The sequence below is a fragment of the Oenanthe melanoleuca genome, chromosome 18 (assembly GCF_029582105.1).
Source record: "Oenanthe melanoleuca isolate GR-GAL-2019-014 chromosome 18, OMel1.0, whole genome shotgun sequence".
NCBI lineage: Eukaryota > Metazoa > Chordata > Aves > Passeriformes > Muscicapidae > Oenanthe > Oenanthe melanoleuca.
Genome location: NC_079351.1, coordinates 7,232,407 through 7,249,281, shown reverse-complemented (window position 1 = coordinate 7,249,281; position 16,875 = coordinate 7,232,407). Strand labels below are relative to the sequence as shown.

Below are 16,875 nucleotides of genomic sequence, written 5' to 3'. Positions count from 1 at the left end.
CTTCCTGGGCCTGGGGACGCAGCACTTTTGTGGGGTTTTGGTGATGGCTGGTGTGGCAGGGAAGGAGGGCAAGCTGGGGCTGGTGCCCTGATGGGCCACTCAAGCCCCTCCCTGGGAGGAGACAGGGTTTGGAGGGTCTCAAGCAGAAGAAGAAAAACACTTGGATCTGTAGAACCTGCTGATCCTGCCTGAGGGCAGAGTCACCCCTGCCTTTATCCCCACCCTTCACTGAATGACCTGAGGCTGGATTTGCTCCTTCTCCCTAGAGGCTGAGGTCTCCAGGCGGTCCTGGATTGCTCCCCTCATACCAGCTGGTGCCCTCCCTCTGGCCATTGTGGTGAGGTCATGATCAGAGCAGGGCAGGAACACACACAGGCTGTGTAGAAAATTACCACATCTTTATTGGTTGCTTTCCAACAACCTGAGTTGTTTGCAGAAGGCTTGTCCTGAACTGGTTGTGATTCTGTGACAAGGAGGACCAAATGGTTTGGACTGGTTCCCTGGGGAGGCTCTGCAGTGTGCTGCTGAGGATGGCTGTGGGCTGGGAATGTGCTCCAAGGGGTCTGGAAGGATGTCTGCGGGCAGGGGGTGGCTGCCAGGGCCCCTGCCTGCTCTGGGGGCTGCTCAGGGAGGGCTTGGCCGTGGTGTGCTCCACTCGCGGTGGTGATGGTGGGAGGGTGCCAGGCTGGGGCACGTGTTTGCAGTGTATCTCAGCAAACTGCAGTGCCCACAAACCAGCAGAGCCCCCAGCCATTCCCAGGGCAAAGCCTTTCCATCCCAGGGGGCTCATGGCCCTGCAGCCCACCCAGACCTGCCAGCACAGCCCTGGCTAAAGCAGAGCCCAGGGATTTTGTGTTCCCAGCAGGAATTTCTGTGCCCAGCCCTGCAGGGATGGGATGGGGCCGGGTTGATGTGGCAGAGGGAGTAGCTGTGGCCAGGGCCAGCCGGGGAAGGTGGATCACAGCAGAGGGGCTGCAGAGGGGCTGCAGCCTCTCATCCCCCGGGCAGGCCGGAGCCGAGGGCCCTCAGCAGCCGCTGTTCCTGCGCATGAAGGCGTGTCCCCGCACGGCGTGCTGCATCTCCACGAAGGCCAGCTCCCCCACGCTCACCTGGCACGGCCCCAGCGCCTGGAAGCCGCACTTCTGGTAGAAGGGCACGAGGAAGTGCTGGCACATGAGCAGGGCGCGGCGGGCGAAGGGCAGGCAGCGCAGGTGCTGCAGGTAGCGCCACATCAGGATGGAGCCCTTGCCCTGCTGGCGCACGGTGCGGTGCACGGCCAGCACGTGGATGTGCACGGCCGAGCCCTGCGGCTTGTGCAGGGTCAGCGCTGCCTGCCGGGGGGACAGCGGTTAGCAGTCCCATCCTGCTTCTTTGCACCCCAAAAAATCAGGGTGCACACCTCCCCCCATCTCTGTTCACCTCCCCCCATCGTGCTCGGAAGTTTTTCATTTTAAAATGGATGTTGAGGGGAATTACTTGGCATATTTTTTAACAGCGCCGTTTAAATTAATTAATGAGGAGGTTGATTTCCACCAGAGCAGCCCTGTAGCAGTTAGTCCTGGGAGAAGATTTTGGGAGTAGCCTCAGGGCCCCAGGGAGCTTCTCCTAGTCCCCAGGCTAGGAAATTCTTCCTTTCAGGAATGGGAATGAAATCCTGCGATTTCAATGAGCATCATTTGGGCAAGCTTTGGTCCATACCCCTGCACTTCTTGTCATCCCATTCGCTTTTAGTGTTTTCACTAGGTTTCAGAATTTTCCATTATTTTTTTAGCAATCTCTCAACAGGCTCTTTTATTTCCTTTCCTCCGTGATTTCAGGATGTTTTTAGGAGTAATTTTATCAAGTTTTGGTCCATTTCCCTGCACTACTTGCCATCCCATTCACTTTGAGTGTGTGGCAGTGCACAAAGTGGGAGGGACTGGGTCGTACCTGGCTGAGCCTCTCCTGGTCCCAGAGGGAGCCGATGATGAATGCCACGAGCCGCCCTTCCTCAAACCAGCCGAGGGACAGCTCCGGGCACAGGTTCAGGAAGTGGCGGATCTCATCCAGGTGCAGGGGACAGTCCCCAGAAACAGATATAAAGGCTGGAGGGGGCAGTGGTGATCACAGTGAGAGAGACACAGCACACCCAACCAGAAAAACTCCCAGCACTGATGTATGGGAGGGAAAGTGAGATGTGATGGGGAGAGATGGCATGTGTCCTGCTGCCTGCTGGTCTAAAGGAGTTCTGAGGGACACAGATGGTTCCAGGGAGCAGTTCTGCTTCTCCAAAAGCAGTTACCCCCATGGCCCAGTGACCTCACTCTGCTGATTCCAGAGCTACAGAAGTGGATGCTGAATTGAACCCTCTGTCTCAGCATCTCCCTGGCTGCCCCTGTCCTTGCAGAGGACGGAGAAATAGGCTGGGTGAGTCTGGGTGAGGGATCCTATAGTGAAGGAAATGGGAAAGGTGGCCAGGGTGACACCTCAAAGAGCCCCTGTTCAGTAGGGGCAGAGCATGGTGTCCTTCCTCCCACTTCCCTTTTTCCTACCGTGTTTCACAGGTTTGTTTTGGGAGAGCTGCCCCTCACCCCCCTGGTCCTCCTCAGCATCACCTCCCACCATCCCCATCCCAGGGTGAGCTGAGGCCGTGGCTCTCCAGCTCAATAACCGCAGTCCCTCCACCTCACTAGGGAGCCCGTGGTGGCCTGGCCACAAGTCACAGCCACAGCATCCCACCCGCGAGGGCACAGAGGGGAATTCGCCATTGCAAGGAGCACAAGAGACTGGAAACAGAGCTGGAAACAGATGCAAAGGGCTCCAGCTGATGCCTCCAGAGGTCTCCCCGGTGCCCCTTACCTTCGCGCTCGATCTCGAACACGCTGACGGCGTCCTCGGGGCTGAGGCAGCGGAACTCGCTGGCGGGCAGCGTGTGCCGGCGCTGGCCCCCGGGCGAGCTGCGGGGCGAGCGCAGGTGCACCGGCTTCAGGAAGGGCAACGCGCTGAGCGCCGACATCCTCCTCCTCCTCCTCCTCTTCTTCCTCCTGCCTGGCTTCCCACCGCTCCCTCTGCTCGGGGCAGCCTCTGCCGGCTCCCGCACCCTTTATTCCAGCCGAGCTCCTCCAGCACTCTCGGCCAGCAGAAGTATCTGTTGGTCACAGACAGCATTAGGGTGCTTGTCCCCCTTTCCTGTGGATCTGTGTGTGTGTGCACACAGCAAACACCCGCCCACAGTGACCCCTGCTGCCCTGGCTGGGAGCTGGGGAGCACAGGAGGGTGGCACCGGCTGGGAGCTGAGCAAACCCCAGGGCCAGGGAGACACAAGCACAGTGATCCAGGTGGTGGGACAGGGCAGGGAGAAGGGTCAGAGCTGTTAGAGCTGGAGCAGGTGGGGGGCTGAGCATCCTGCCCAGCACAGCCCAGCCCGTGATAGCCACAGGCAGTGGGATGGGCAAGAGAGCCCTGGAGCAAGTCCAGCTGCTGCCCCGGGGACAGGCAGGGTGGGATGTGCCTGCGGGAAGCCAAGAGCTGTAAAACAAGTATTATCTGTGTGAAAGTTCCCTCTAGTGCTCTAGTGTTCTTGGAACAGCACAGCTGTGCTGCAGAAAGAGGTCAGTGCCAGGCCACAGAGGTGCCCTGGCAGGGACACACCTGGCAGGCACAAGCTGCAGGATTTACCCCCTTCTCTGACTCACTGAACAGGTGAGTGACACAGCTCAACCTGTCTTGGCTTCTTAGGTCATGTCCACGCCCACAGAGGGGTCCCTGGCAGGGCTGAGCAGGTGACTGAGGCTGAAAGCCTAGGGTGTCCTTCCTGTGAGGTGCCCTCAGGTTTTGCCCCCTGCCCCAGGAGCTTTGGGTAGCCTGATCCCACCAAACACAGCCCAGGTCAGGACATTCCACCTTCAACACAGGTTCCCCCAAGAGGGTCACCAAGGTCATCTGGCAGCACCCGTTCTGCACAGCCCAGACAAATCCCTTGACCTGGATCAGAGCCTGTAGCTTCAATCTGCCTCTGCTTTCACATGTGAGTGAACTGAGTTAATAAACCCAGAGAGAACCACAAACTGGTTCTATAACTAGTGAATAACTTCACTAAGCACATGCATCCTGCAGACAGAAATAGTGGGGATGGCTATCAGAGCCATCCATTCAACCATCCAGCCAAACTCAGACCAATATGCAAGCAATTTCCAGGGAGGCCAGAGTAAAGCTGGGTCATTTTTGATTATTGTTTCAGAGGTGCTGGCTTTCCCTGCTAATTATAGGCTTGCCTCCAGCTAATAGGATTTATGGAAACAAAAGCATTACCAGCACAAACATTGCACCGGGCACAACTGGCGCAAGCTGGGAATTTTCCATCCCAAAATGCCAAGGACTGGATGCTTGAAATGCCAGTCTTATCCAGTCTGAGGTGAGTCAGGGTGGTCTTGGGATTTATTTTCAATGAATTGCTGGTTTATACATCTGAGGGATCAGATCCATCAGGGAGAGAGGGTTTCCTTGTCAGGAGAATTATTTAGTATCCCAGTGCTCATTCCAGTCACCAAGAGCTGACTGAACTCATGCTGGGAATGGGTGGCTCATGCTCCTGCAGGAGGGAAGTGAAACTGGGTGAGCTGGCAGGGAAAGTGGGGTGCTGAGAGAGTAGGGGGTGTGTGTAGTGTTTGTAGACCTTATTATAAAATCTTCTGGAACTCCTCATCCTATTAATTGGATTAGGGACTCATCTACATGAATAAATCCCGGAGTAGGCAAGAGGGTAAGCTCAGGGGACCTTGAAAATGCAGTGGTGGTATGATCCTGGGGGGTGCTGAGTGCCTGGGGTGAGTTCTGGGGGTGATGCTGGGGAGATGCTGCTGGATCAGGCTGTGCAGGGATGGCAGGGCAGGAGGGCCATTGAATATGGCCTCAGGCAGGGCCAGCATTTCAGTTGCCATGGGAATTATGGAGCTAGATTGTGGAATCATAGAATAGTTTGGGTTGGAAAGGGCTGTTAAAAGTAGTTCCCCCCCTGCAGTGAGAAGAGACATCTTCCACCAGCTCACATTGCTCAGGGGTGCTGGCTTTCCAACAGCCACCATTCAGTGCTCCCTGTCCAGGAGCAATGAAGCATATGAAGGCTGGAATCTACTGAGTCACAGGAAGTCTCTACAGGGACATCCACAGAGCTGAAGGGTTCAAAACTTTGTGTTTAAGTGGCTGCTCCAATCCCATTAGGTAAAACTGGGAAAGGGCAATCAGATCCCTCCAGCTATTTTTAGAAATTGCCTGAGACCCCAGCTAATATCACCCTGGAGCAGTAGTCAGGGAAGGGAAAAGGTCACTCCTTGCTTGTTTTCCTTGTATTTTTTTCTCCTCCAGCACGTTATTCCTGGCAACCCAGGTTATACAGCTGAAGGGATGATATATTTATGTTTGTTTTCTGGAAATTAACTTCTTGCTTTGCTTCTCAGCTCCCTATAGAGTGGAAGGTCTTCTGGGGAGGGGGGGTGCATAGAACCTGAAGAGCACAGAGGAAACAAAAGTGATCCTCACCTCTGGAGGAAACCACGAGCCCTGTACAGCCATGGGGGTACCATGGGAAGCATCAAACCTTCAGAAGTGAAGGAAATTCTGCCCAAGTCCCAGAGTAAGTGAGAAACAGTGATGAGGAAAATTGTCTCTCCATGGCCCATCTGTCCTCTGATGCTCCAGCAAAGCCTCCTGTATTCATTCAGGTCACTTATACTCCAGGCTGAGTTTTGTGCTGTGACTCCTTGCCAGACCTGCCTGAGATGAGCCCACTCTGTTTGTGTGTCATAGCAGTGAACTAAGAGCTTGCTCTGTAAATTTTTCCTGCCATCACTTGTGTTTGTGCACCAGAAATCAGAGCATCCCCATAGTCCAGAGAGATGTTCACAGGTAAATAGGCAGGTGCATCTTTTATCAAATTATGCATTGTCTGCCTGGGTCTGGAGCTGGATTTTTTAAATTAGTTGACAGCGCAGAGTTATTCACCCAGTCTTAAAGTCAAATGCTCTGTGCAAAAGAGCTCAAGTTCTTCCCACATCCAGAACACGGAGGGTTTCAGGGAGAAGAGTCCCTGCAGCTGGGTTTTGGAGCACGTGTTGGAAGTGTAGGGGTGAGACAGGGACTGAGACGAGAGTCACACCCTTCCCTGTGCCAAAACCACTTCTCAGCAAGCTAAGCTCCCAACCTCCCACCCTGCCGTCTGGGATACAGGAGCAAGTCGCAGTGGCCAGGGGTCCCGCAGCTGTCCCCGAGGCAGTCAGTACCCCCGGGATGTGTCAGGAATGTGGGTGCTTACCAGCCGGGACCCGAGCCGCTCCCTGCCCGCCTGCCTCCGGGGCTGCCGTCTCTGTGCTGGCAGGAGAGGAGGATCTGGGGTTTTGCCTCCCCTCCTCTGTCTGCTGTATCCTCCACAGCCCCTGCTTATATATATTTGTTATTCATGGTGCACGTGATGACATTCTAAGGAGTTTAAACTCCGATGAAAGACAGGGAGAGGTGAGAGGCTTTAAGGTATCAGGCCAGCAAAGGGATCACTTCAGGGTTTGGTGGGTTTTTTGTTGTTTTTTTTTTTCCCTGGCTGCAGAGGGATAAAGCGTTTAGAGCATTTAGCTGATTGCTCTGCTCTGCGAGCAAGGGACTTAGCCAGAAAAGGGAGCACTGTCCTGTGCCTCATCCTGACCTCTCCAACAGCATCAGAAGCCCATAGGAAGCCAAAGGCAGCCCTGCCCAGAGTGGATGAGCTTCATTTGGGGAAGGATGGGGAGGCTGCTGGTTGTGCCAGGCATGATCAGTGCTTGGGCTTGAGCAGGGAGCAGATTCTCAAGGGAATCAGCTGACTCCTTGTAGGATGGGGAGTCAGACCTAAGGTTTCTTGTCCAAGAAGCTTATTCCAAAAATCAAGCATCTCTCCCCCATGCAGCCCTCTGTCCCTGGGTGCTGTTACATAAGAAACTGGACAGGCAGAACCAGTAATGTTTGTCCCCACCAGGACACGTGTAATAAAAGGGAGATTATCCCAGGCAGGAGCATGATGTTGGCATAATCATTATCATTGGGAACCAGATGCAGCCCTGAAAGAAGCCTGGAGCAGGAGGCAGAGCTGGCTTTGCTCCACTGGAGACATTTCCAGGGCAGCTCTGGACCTGCTTTAGCTTCCAGCCATGGGCAAAAATGACCTGGAGCTATGCCCTTATCTCTCTCTTTTAAGTTTTTTCATGGAATCGAAACAAAAATATGACCCAGCAGCTTTTTGCTCTTAAGAAATGGCATTTTGGAGCAACTCCTAGCCATTAAAACAGCCCAGCAGAGCAGAGGTTGGAATAGTCAATCCCCTGTCTAGAATAGTCAATCAGGGATGCCGCATTCCACAGTTTTAGCTGGGTCTGTCTCTTCCTGCTCCCACACAGCTGCAGAGGGTCAACAACTCCATTAAATTAGAGCCACAGCAGTGCGCCTAGATTTGCATATTTAGCAGCTCTCTCAGCATCTTCAAAGAGCCCCGAGCTGTCACGGCGGCCCCGCAGCCGGGCTGGTCCCTCTGTTGGAGTACCCACTCAGGAAGACAGCAATTATCTCCGGGGAGGATTTGCAGCGAGGGGCGACATGTGGGAGGCAGATGAATCACGGCTTGGCCCCCCCTCTGCCGGGGCTTGGGAATGAAGCCACGCACAGGCAGCTCGGGGGCTCCTCAGCTGCGCCCTGCTGTGCCTCCAGCCCCGCCGTGCCCCATTATCCCGGTGCTCAGCGGATTAAGCTGCTTGTGGTGTCTGCAGCCCCGGCTTTGAGGCAGGGTCTGCCATCACGGGATTCAGATGGCATCGGGATCCTTCCCTGTGTGACGCCGTTGGAGAGGTCTCTCTCTCAGGCTCACGTAATTGCATAATTCCCAAGCTGGACGTTGTTTACATCCCTGTTTAGCACCTTCCTCTGGCTTAGCCATAGGGACCCACATTTCCAGGAGGGTGATGCTTTTCTCCTGACAATGACCTAACAGCAGGGCTCTGCAGTTTGGCATTACTGCAAGGTCAGCTGTGGGCTCTGATTTCCTTCTCCCTCACCTCCTTCCTTTTCATCACTCGTGCTGGTGCTTGTTGCTCTAACTTCCCAGCAGGATGTGGCTCTCTGGACACACTAGTTATTCTCAGCACTTGCCCGGTTGCCCACCTGCTGCTTCTATCCCCCAGTTCTCCCTCTCAAGCTGCCAGGAGTGGTTTTAATTCACCAGCAGCCCCTGAGAAGCCGGCGTGCTTCCAGCCTTTCCTCTGGAGCAGGACATTGTGGTTTAGGAACCTGCCAGCTGCTGCTCTTTCAAAATAGAAATACAAGGCTGCTATGGAGGGTGGCCAGCTCCCAGCTCCACGCTATGAACAGGCCCTGGAGGGGTTAGTTCTGCTCTGTGCTCTGAAGTGTTTATATATGTATATATATAATATGAATAACATGCAAATATACATGTATATGTCTTTCCTCTGGCATATTCCCTTTGGCTCACCAGTGGCGGGACTGATTCTTTCCACAGACTCTCTCAGGGAGCTGGGGAAGGGATGAAAGGATAAAAGGATGCTACTTCACAGCTTGTTTGGGTTCTCTGCAATGGTTAGGGGAAAAGGCTTTGAACTCTGGCTCTGACCTGCAGTAGATAAACACATGCCTTTGCAGGGCTGGTGCATCTTGCTGCTCTTCTACCTTTGAGAAAGGAGAACAAACAAGTCTGCCAGACAGTTTCAGCCATGTCTGCTTGGCCATGGCAACCTCAGCCAAAAGCAGCAGATTGGGTGCCAGGACCCAGCCAGGACCTCTTTTGTCCCCTGCGTGGAGCACAGCACTGCTGGTGATTAACCTCCTCTCCTCTCTGTGGTCTGGGGTTTGTAACTAGGTCACAGCCACTCATGGCACAGTCCTTGGGGGGAAGGGGGTCAGTGGGGGCTGAGGAGCTTCTCTGGGAGGAGAGGGCCAGGCAGGTGGCAAGGAGCTCAGCAAAGGCAGCCCCACCCTCCAGATCCATACCTCTAAGCAGTTTAGAGCCAGTCTGGCTTTGGAAAGAGGAGATTCCAGCAGTCTGGCAATTGTTGGGGCATCCTGCTGCTTATAGGAGCTGTGCTGCCCTCGATCCAGCCCTGACCCTGGCACACTGTACTGAGAGCAGGTGAGATGGTGGGGACCAGATGCCACCCACGGGGAAGAAAAATCCTGGAGAGCAAGGCTGAGCCTGGACCAGCCCCTTTAAGGGTGTTCTGAGATCTTGGTGTCAGTGAAAAGGGTGAAAGGAGGGAGCAGAGGAGGATTGTGCTCACATGGAGTTGTTCATGTAGAAGATGATGCTGCTCTGAGGTTTTTGTAGGAGAGCCAGCAGTGTTTGGTCAGGGCAGCACAACAGAGAGGGGAAGGGCTGGGAAATCAGGATTCCTGCAGGATCACAGAATGGCTTGAAGGGATCTCACAGGCCATCTCATTCCCTGCCCACCCAGCCTCGGGAGGCTCTCTGGGATCACAGAGACAGGATGAAGGATTGCCATATGCTGCATCACTTGCTCATGTTTCTGTTCCCTGATGTTAATGGGGACACAGGGACTCCTGCTGAGCTGTTTGTCTGCGTGATGATGAAAATAAACCCCCAACTCTCCCTGTGGGAGGATCTGGAGGCATTCCCTTTGACACGAGCTGCTCTGAAAGACCTTTCCTGAAGGCACCAGCTCTTCCCAGCAGGAAAAGCACAGGGACTCTGTGCCTCTGCGAAGCAGCAAAAGAGGCAAATACTGGGAAGATTGGCCAAGGAGCGGCTGCAGAGCGGAGCAGAGGGAGGTGGAGCGCTCAGTCCGGCTGCAGCCCCGGGGCCCCGAGCGGAGCTGCTGCCCCTGCGGAGCCACGGGCCGGTGTCGCCCGCACCCTCCGCCAGACCGGAGCCGCCGGGAGGCGACAGCCCACGAGGTGGCACCAGAGCCCCGTGACAGCCCGGCATTGGCACCGGCACCGAGAGCGCATCGCGGGACTCTGAGCACCTACCGGCATCGCGGTACCCTTGGGCACTCGGCACCCTCCGGGAATCCCCAGTGAACATCCCGATCATTCCAGTCCCTATGGACATCCCAGAGCCTGACACACCCAACAGACATCCTGCTACCCTGCTGGCACCCTTGGCACCTGCCATGCCTCCTTGTATCCTGTGGGTATCCCCAGTACCTGGCAGGCTCCCCAGCACCTGCCCCTTAAAACCTGCAGAGCCTCTGCAAAGATGCCCTGTGAGAGAATCAAGGAGGAAGGACAGGGCTTGATTTTCACCACTTTCTCTACAGGGAGATAAAGGGTGTCCTGGGTATTACAGCACCTGCTGGGCATCTTGGCACCCTCTGGGTATTCTGGCACCCTCCAGGCATTCTGACACACCCTCTGAGCAGCAGTATCTTAGCAGGGAGATGCTGGTGATCTAACCTAAGTGCCATAAGGTGGTTAGATCACAGGGACAGCTTGGTTCCAGGGAGGATGTTCTCCTGCAGAGTAAAGGCCATCCCTACTCAAAACAGCCTTACCAGCAAGAATTGTCCCTAAACTGGGCAGGGAGGCTGCTTGACACGTGTCACTTTGCAGAAGTCCTGTGTGTTTTGCTGGGTGCTGTGGACTTGCAGAGGTGCCTCAGTGGACACCCTGAATAGTGATATTAAATAGGAGATGCTCATCTTGACACCCAGGCACAGTAAAATCTGAAGGACAGCAATATTGTGACAGCCCAGGCCCTGGGCTGTTGTGTCCTAAAAAAGCAATCAGTCGTCCTTCAGTGCCACTTCCTGATGGAAGCATATCAGAGCTCCAGCTGGGATCAGAGTACAAAAACACACCCAGCTCGACTCCTGCTAACGAGCAAAAAGCCCTGGCTTGTCCCCATTATAATCCCCCTGCCGTGAGCTTGGTCAGGGGTATAATGTGATTGTTTTCATGGCTATTTGTGGCTACCTGAAATCCCACCACTGCTCTTCAGCACATAATTGCCCTGAAGAGGGACAGCTTCCATCTCCACACATGATTGTGGCACATTACTGTATCTATATTTTATTAGTGGCTGTTGCAATGTACATTAAGGAGATGATGAGGAGCATCACTGTGCTGGATAAAGCTCTGCTTTGAAACCTCGAGGAGACGTGGCATCAGATTAAATGAAGTCAAAGGGCACCTTCTGCCTTTCTCAAAGGCCTGATTCTGCTTCCATAAAAGCACAATTCTCCCTGACTACAGAGGGAGAAGGGTTGGTGCCTTGTCCACAGCTCCAGATGGGCTGGATGAACACCCTGGGGAGATGTGTCATACTCCCCACTCCAGCACAGCGATGGTCAGAGGGTGAAATCCTCATGGCAGAGGCACTCATGAGCTCTAGAAGTTCTGAATGCTGTCTATCAACCCTACACCTTATCCACTTCAGAGGTCAGGGCATGTGGATGCAGGTCTGTACTCCCAGGAGCACAGGTCTGTATTCTCAGGAGAATATCCCTAGAAACATCTGTAAACCCACAGTGACACTGACTGGATATTTAAACTGCCTTTTCCTATGGGGCATACTGCTATTAAGCCACTGAATGGTCCCTTTTAGCTCTATTCTGCTTCTTATCCCTGGAGCTGAAGAAAAAAATGCTCCAGCAAGGAATCACATCAACACACTGCCTTTGTGATTAACAGGATGCTGTGAGGAATGATTAAATGCTGGGGTGGCCTGGGAGAAGATGGGCTGGAAGGCTTCACTGCCTGCAGCTCCCTGATTTGGAGGCAGGACAGGAATTGTTTGTACTTCTCCATCCCTTCGAGCATCCTGCTGCCCTGCCTCCCAAACCCAGGGGTAGTGAGGAGCTGGGCAGAGCTCCCCATGCACTATCACCCACACACTGCCTTCCCCAGCCTCTTCTCAGCTGCTTCCCAGGGCTTCAGGGCTTTTTGCAAGATTGGAAAATCCCATTCTTGAGGAGAGGGTTCCAGAATTTAGGAGGTGAGCATGGGCAGACTTTTATCCTGGTTGTTTTTTCTAAAAGGAGAAACCTTGGACTGAAAGCCAGCTGGTTGATGCAGCCAAGGCAGAGCAGTCTGGGAGGGAGAGGGCAAGAGGGAAAACACTGCTCTGCTGCCCCTGGGGTCTTTTCTGCAAGAGAACAAATTAGGCTGAGGATTTCAGGCATTTTCTTGATATTCAAGCCAATGCTGCACAGGCAGGAAGGTTTAGGGAGAGAAGAGGCAGGATGTGTTGTGGTAAAAGATAAGCAATGAAGGCTATTTTGGATTCCTTTAGTCCTTTGCCTGCCAGAGCAGCAGGACCTGCTTAAAAAAACTTTTCTATTTACAAAATCTCTGCAGACAGAGGGGAAAAATCCTTAGAGTCAATGAAGCCAAATATTTGGCTCATTTGCACACCCTAATGAGGTTTCCAGGAGCCATGAAAAGCAAGACCAGGCTTTGATGTCAGCTGGAGAGCACCTCCCAGCATAGAGCAGTGCCAAGTGCCAGGGTGGAGCCCCCCTGTGCCTGGGCAGATGGATCTGAAAACAGCACAGCCCCATCACTGGGGAGTGGGAGATGATGCATTGCAGCCCACAGTGACTGAGAACTGGGGGATGATGCAGTGCAGTGGGGCTCAGGGACAATGCAGTGCAGCCCCCCATCCCCTGGGCACCAGGGGATGATGCAGTGCAGCCCCCCCATCCCTGGGCACCAGGGGATGATGTAGTGCAGCCCCCCCTCCCTGGGGATGATGCAATGCAACCTCCCCCCCACCCCTGGGGATGATGGTGATGCTGCCCCCCTCCATCCTTGGGGATGATGCAGAGCAGCCCCACATCCCTGTGGGTCAGAGGAGCATGCAGCCCCCCCCCATTCTTGGAGACGATGATGCAATCCCCCTATCCCTGGGGATTAGAGGACGATCCAGCCCCCCCACACACCCCCCATCCCCGGAGCCAATGGCGCAGCGCGGCCCCCCATCCCTGGGGACGATGCAGTCCCGCACGCCCGGGGACGATGATGCAATGCCCTGATTCCCGGCGATCAGCAGACGGCGCAGCCCCCCCCGTTCCCGGGGCCGGTAACGCAGCGCGGCCCCCGCCCCGGGCCCTCCCCTCACGCTCTCCCCTCACGCTCTCCCCTCACGCTGTGGGCGTGGCCTGCTGCCGCTCTGGGCGTGGTCCCCGCTGGCCCCGCCCCTGGGCCGTTACTTGCCGCCCCTCCCCTGCCCTCCCCCTCCTGCCGGCCGCGCGCTCCCGCTCACCGGCGCCATGGCGGACCAGCCCGAGGAGGGGGCACCGGCACCGCCGGCACCGGCACCCCCGGCTCCCCCCTCCGCGCTGCCCCTCTCCGCCCCGCCGGGCGGCTCCCAGCGCCTCCTCTTCTCTCACGACCTGGTGTCGGGCCGCTACCGCGGCTCCGTGCGCTTCGGCCTGGTGCGCCTCATCCACGGCGAGGACTCGGAGGAGGACTCTGAGGAGGGCGGGCGCGGGGCCGCCACCGGCGGCACCGCCAGCTCGGGCGGCTCCGAGTCGGGAGGCCCTGGCGGCGGCGGCGGGGAGGAGGGCCGCGCCAGCCCGCTGCGGCGGGGCTACGTGCGGGTGCAGTGGTACCCGGAGGGCATCAAGCAGCACGTCAAGGAGACCAAGGTAAGCGGGGCGGGGGGCGGCCCGCGGCCTGCGCGGGCCCGGCTCTCTCCCCGGGTGGCTGGCGCCGGTTGCAGGACCGGGGCGCCGCCTTGGAGGCCTCCCGGGGCAGGGCCTGCACGGCCTGCGGGGCTGCGGGGTCGGGTGTGCTGGAGGCTCCCGAGCAGGAGGTTGGTGCCCCGTTTCAGCCCGTCCTTGTCTGCCCGTGCAGCCGGAGCGGGGAAGGCGGACGGTGTTCTCCAGCTTGTGAAATCCCGTTCCCTCCCTTGATCGCGCTCCTTCTGGCAGCCCAGCGTGGATGCTGCTGCTGCCTTGCGCTGGTGGCAGAGCAAGGCTGCTCTGCTGAGGCGGTGGGGCTTGCTGGCGTAAGGAGAAGCGTGCCTGTGAAGGTGATTTGAGCGAACTTCCAGACATCTCTCACTTGCTGGAGTTGTAGGCCGGTGTCTCAGCCTTTATTGCACAGTGTCGTCATCGCCTGTTGTAGGGGAATCAGCAGTCGAGCAGGGAAACCTCCCCTGGATAAAGGTTTCAGCAGGAAGCAAACATGATTTGGATCTGCCCTTCTTTACGTGAGCATTTACCCCTTGCTAATGAGGCGCACGTAAATCTGTGGCATCTTAATTATATCTGACGAGGCGCAAGGTGTAGATCTGCATTGGAATATTCCCACTTCCCAAAGTTGGTCTGGCCTGGGGTTTTAGCCCAGGCTGACTGACAGTTCAGAGACAAAAGCGGGCGAGGGGTGCACTGTAATAGAGCACAAAGGGGCTGCCAGGGATGGGCGTTGCACTGAGCAGAACGGTGCCTGCACTGTCCCTGCAGGGTCCCCCAGCTCCTGTGGGCTGGCAGTGAGAAGCAGGAGGCTTCTGGAGAACCGTCTGCTTTGCTGTTGCAGAAATGGCCCTACACACCGCAGGAGAGAGGGGAGACTGAGAGGAAGAAAGGTGTGTTGCAGTCCTAAAGGCATCGCTAGGATTGCCAGTGCTACAGAATGAGCTAAATTTAGTTGGTAGTGTCATTAGACACGTGACTGCTTGGAGATAAGGAAAATGAAAACAGGTATTCTGAAAGATACTGCCACGTTATGTATTTATGTCTTCAAAAAAAGGAACCTCTTTTCTCTAGAAAAACACCATAATTCAATCACTACAGCCTTCCAGTAAAATCTTTGTGTGTTGTTGCAGCAAAAATTTGTCCCAAGTTGAGTTTGGTTTTCAGTATCTAAACAAAGCCACCTCCTTTTGCGTAAGTAAACATGGATTTAGTTGTGCTGTTGGGTTCCCAAATCCAGAAGTGTTAGCTCTGACTTCAGTCACTTGGTAACTGCACTCATTGCAGTGTTAAAAAAAGCTGGACTGGGGAGGATCAGAAATCAAAGACAGTTATGTAAATAAACAGTCTGTTTGTCTTCCCTTTTAGTGCTGCTGCCCTGGTGTAGGTGCCATTACCACTCTGGTAATGGACCCTGGGGAAAAGTTTCCTGAGTGCTTGAGAAATTTAGGTGTATTTCTATTGATTTTTTTTTTTCTTTTTTTTTTTTTTTTTTTGGAAAGCTGCCCACTAGCCAAATTGAGAGGCATTGTGTACAGTCTGCACTGCAGTTTGGGGTTGCTGAAAACAAACCTGACACCACTGGAAACATGCAGTGGGATTGATCATGGTTTTGTGGTTATAATCGGGTTTTTTAGCTGTTTGCTGACCCAGCCCCCTTTGGGTTGCACTCATGTGTGAGAACCAGCCAGGTAAGCCTGACATGCTTGTCATTGTCTGTGCTGGGAGGGGTACAAACAATAGGCATTATATGGTTATTCTGGGTCTAAAGTTTGTTGGCTTTTTGGTGCTGTTACATCTTTTGACTATGTCTGGCTCTAGCATCTTTGGCTATGAGAGTCTTGTTTGATGTCCAGGTTATTAACCAGTCCTGGTGACTGCTAAACCCTGGACTCCAGAGGATGCTTGTTACACTCTTTTATTTCTCTTAAATCTGAAATGGGCAGAGGGTAAAGGTGCTCTTGGGGCCAAGGCTTTTCTGAATCTATTTAGTGTATCAGACCCTGATTCCACACAGAAGGCTGGCTGACTGTCTACCTCCTGTTTGTCAGGATCTGGGAATCCTGGTTTGTGAATTGGATAGAGTGAGTGCTGTAACCAAGGGAGAAATAAAGTTGTTGGAAATTTTGAGTCCAGTGAAACAGCACCTTTGGGTTCCAGTGCAAAGGTCAAAAGCAACTTTATGTACCCAGTTACAATCCTTGAGCATTCTTCTTTTCTTGGACAGTTTGGGAGGTTTTTTTTATGTAGGTTGTCTAGTCATTTTTGCTGTTGCTTCTGGAAGTTCAGCACTTGCTGTTGCTCTTTCCTGTTGGGAATGGTAGGCAGAATGCCACTTAAACCCAGGCAGACAACTACTGATGTTAATCACTAATAGAAACTTTCTCTGGAGATAGAGCTTTAGCAGTTGGTGCAAAGCCCCACCAGCTCCTCCAAGAATTGTATATTTGAGCACATTCCAGCCTTTGGTTCCCCTGTTGACAGTCATTAGCAGCATAACAATGATGTGAATAAAAGAAGAGCCAGGATTTCTTTCTCTCTGGCTTCAAGTGCTCCTTTTCTGCTTTCCATGGCCATATCACCCTCTTAAGACACTGGGAAATCACTGTTGCTGAGGATTGTAAAACCTAAGCAGACCTGGAAGGAGAAAACTTCCCTTCCCAAGTGTATTTGCCATCCAGATCTTGCCTGACCCAACAAATCTGCAGAGCTGTTCCTCTGGTTGGCTAGAGCAGTATCTCTGTATGTAATTTGGAAGTTCTGTGAACACCAGATGTGTTTTCTAACAAATTCTAACAAATAACAGAAGTACTTGGGACCCAGCTGAATTTTAATTTCAGGATCTCTCTGCTGTAGTTCAGCATTCCTACTGCTCACTAGAGTTGGTTTTGGGAACCTTATGGAAATACTTGAACATACTAGGTATTAGTCAGGCTCTGGGGACTTGAAAATGCTGCTGCCCTTCCTTCTGCCTCTTCACTGAAAGCCTCAGAGCTCTCTGCCACCTTTCATTTTCACAAATCCTGGGCCTCTTGTGCAGCTGGGGGAAATGGAAAGTGCAGGTGTTGTGTTTCAGCACCTTATCTGAAGGCCTTCAGCCAGCCAGGCCTCCAGAGCTCCCTGTGCTGCCTCTGGGAGTGAAGGTTTGGTGTGATGCTGTGATACACAGACAACTGATATATGTGTAGGGGCCATTGCAAGACCCCAGGTT

The 16,875-nt window shown here is 54.1% G+C and overlaps 2 protein-coding genes across 3 annotated transcripts in view; one reads left to right on the top strand and one right to left on the bottom strand.

Annotated features, from left to right (window-relative positions):
- Nucleotides 1–382: 382 nt before the first annotated feature.
- AANAT (aralkylamine N-acetyltransferase) lies at nucleotides 383–13,161 on the bottom strand. 2 transcript variants are annotated; one of them, XM_056505887.1, is made up of 4 exons: nucleotides 13,114–13,161; nucleotides 2,839–3,127; nucleotides 1,930–2,084; nucleotides 383–1,331 (listed from the first exon to the last, which is right to left on the bottom strand). In XM_056505887.1, exons 2-4 carry the CDS (start codon nucleotides 2,993–2,995, stop codon nucleotides 1,026–1,028), a joined length of 618 nt encoding a protein of 205 aa, XP_056361862.1. In that variant the 5' UTR covers nucleotides 2,996–3,127; nucleotides 13,114–13,161; the 3' UTR covers nucleotides 383–1,025. The 2 variants fall into 2 exon arrangements, with proteins under 2 accessions (XP_056361862.1, XP_056361861.1); XM_056505886.1 differs by lacking the exon at nucleotides 13,114–13,161 and having other exon boundaries at nucleotides 2,839–3,255.
- A 32-nt stretch (nucleotides 13,162–13,193) lies between these two features.
- The window catches only part of UBE2O (ubiquitin conjugating enzyme E2 O), a 61,630-nt gene continuing 57,948 nt past the window's right edge, over nucleotides 13,194–16,875 (top strand). Inside the window, exon 1 of the mRNA XM_056505885.1 lies at nucleotides 13,194–13,616. Within this exon, the coding sequence (XP_056361860.1) occupies nucleotides 13,239–13,616 (378 nt within the window). The 5' untranslated portion in view covers nucleotides 13,194–13,238. The remainder of the gene's footprint in view (nucleotides 13,617–16,875) is intronic.

Bases quoted from the DNA above. Each gene is read 5' to 3' on its own strand.
- AANAT (XM_056505887.1), bottom strand. From the start codon at position 2,995: ATGTCGGCGCTCAGCGCGTTGCCCTTCCTGAAGCCGGTGCACCTGCGC. The intron at 2,085-2,838 runs GTAAGGGGCACC...TGCCCCCTCCAG, and splicing joins GTTCGAGATCGAGCGCGAAG to CCTTTATATCTGTTTCTGGG. The intron at 1,332-1,929 runs GTACGACCCAGT...TCCCCCCGGCAG, and splicing joins ACCAGGAGAGGCTCAGCCAG to GCAGCGCTGACCCTGCACAA.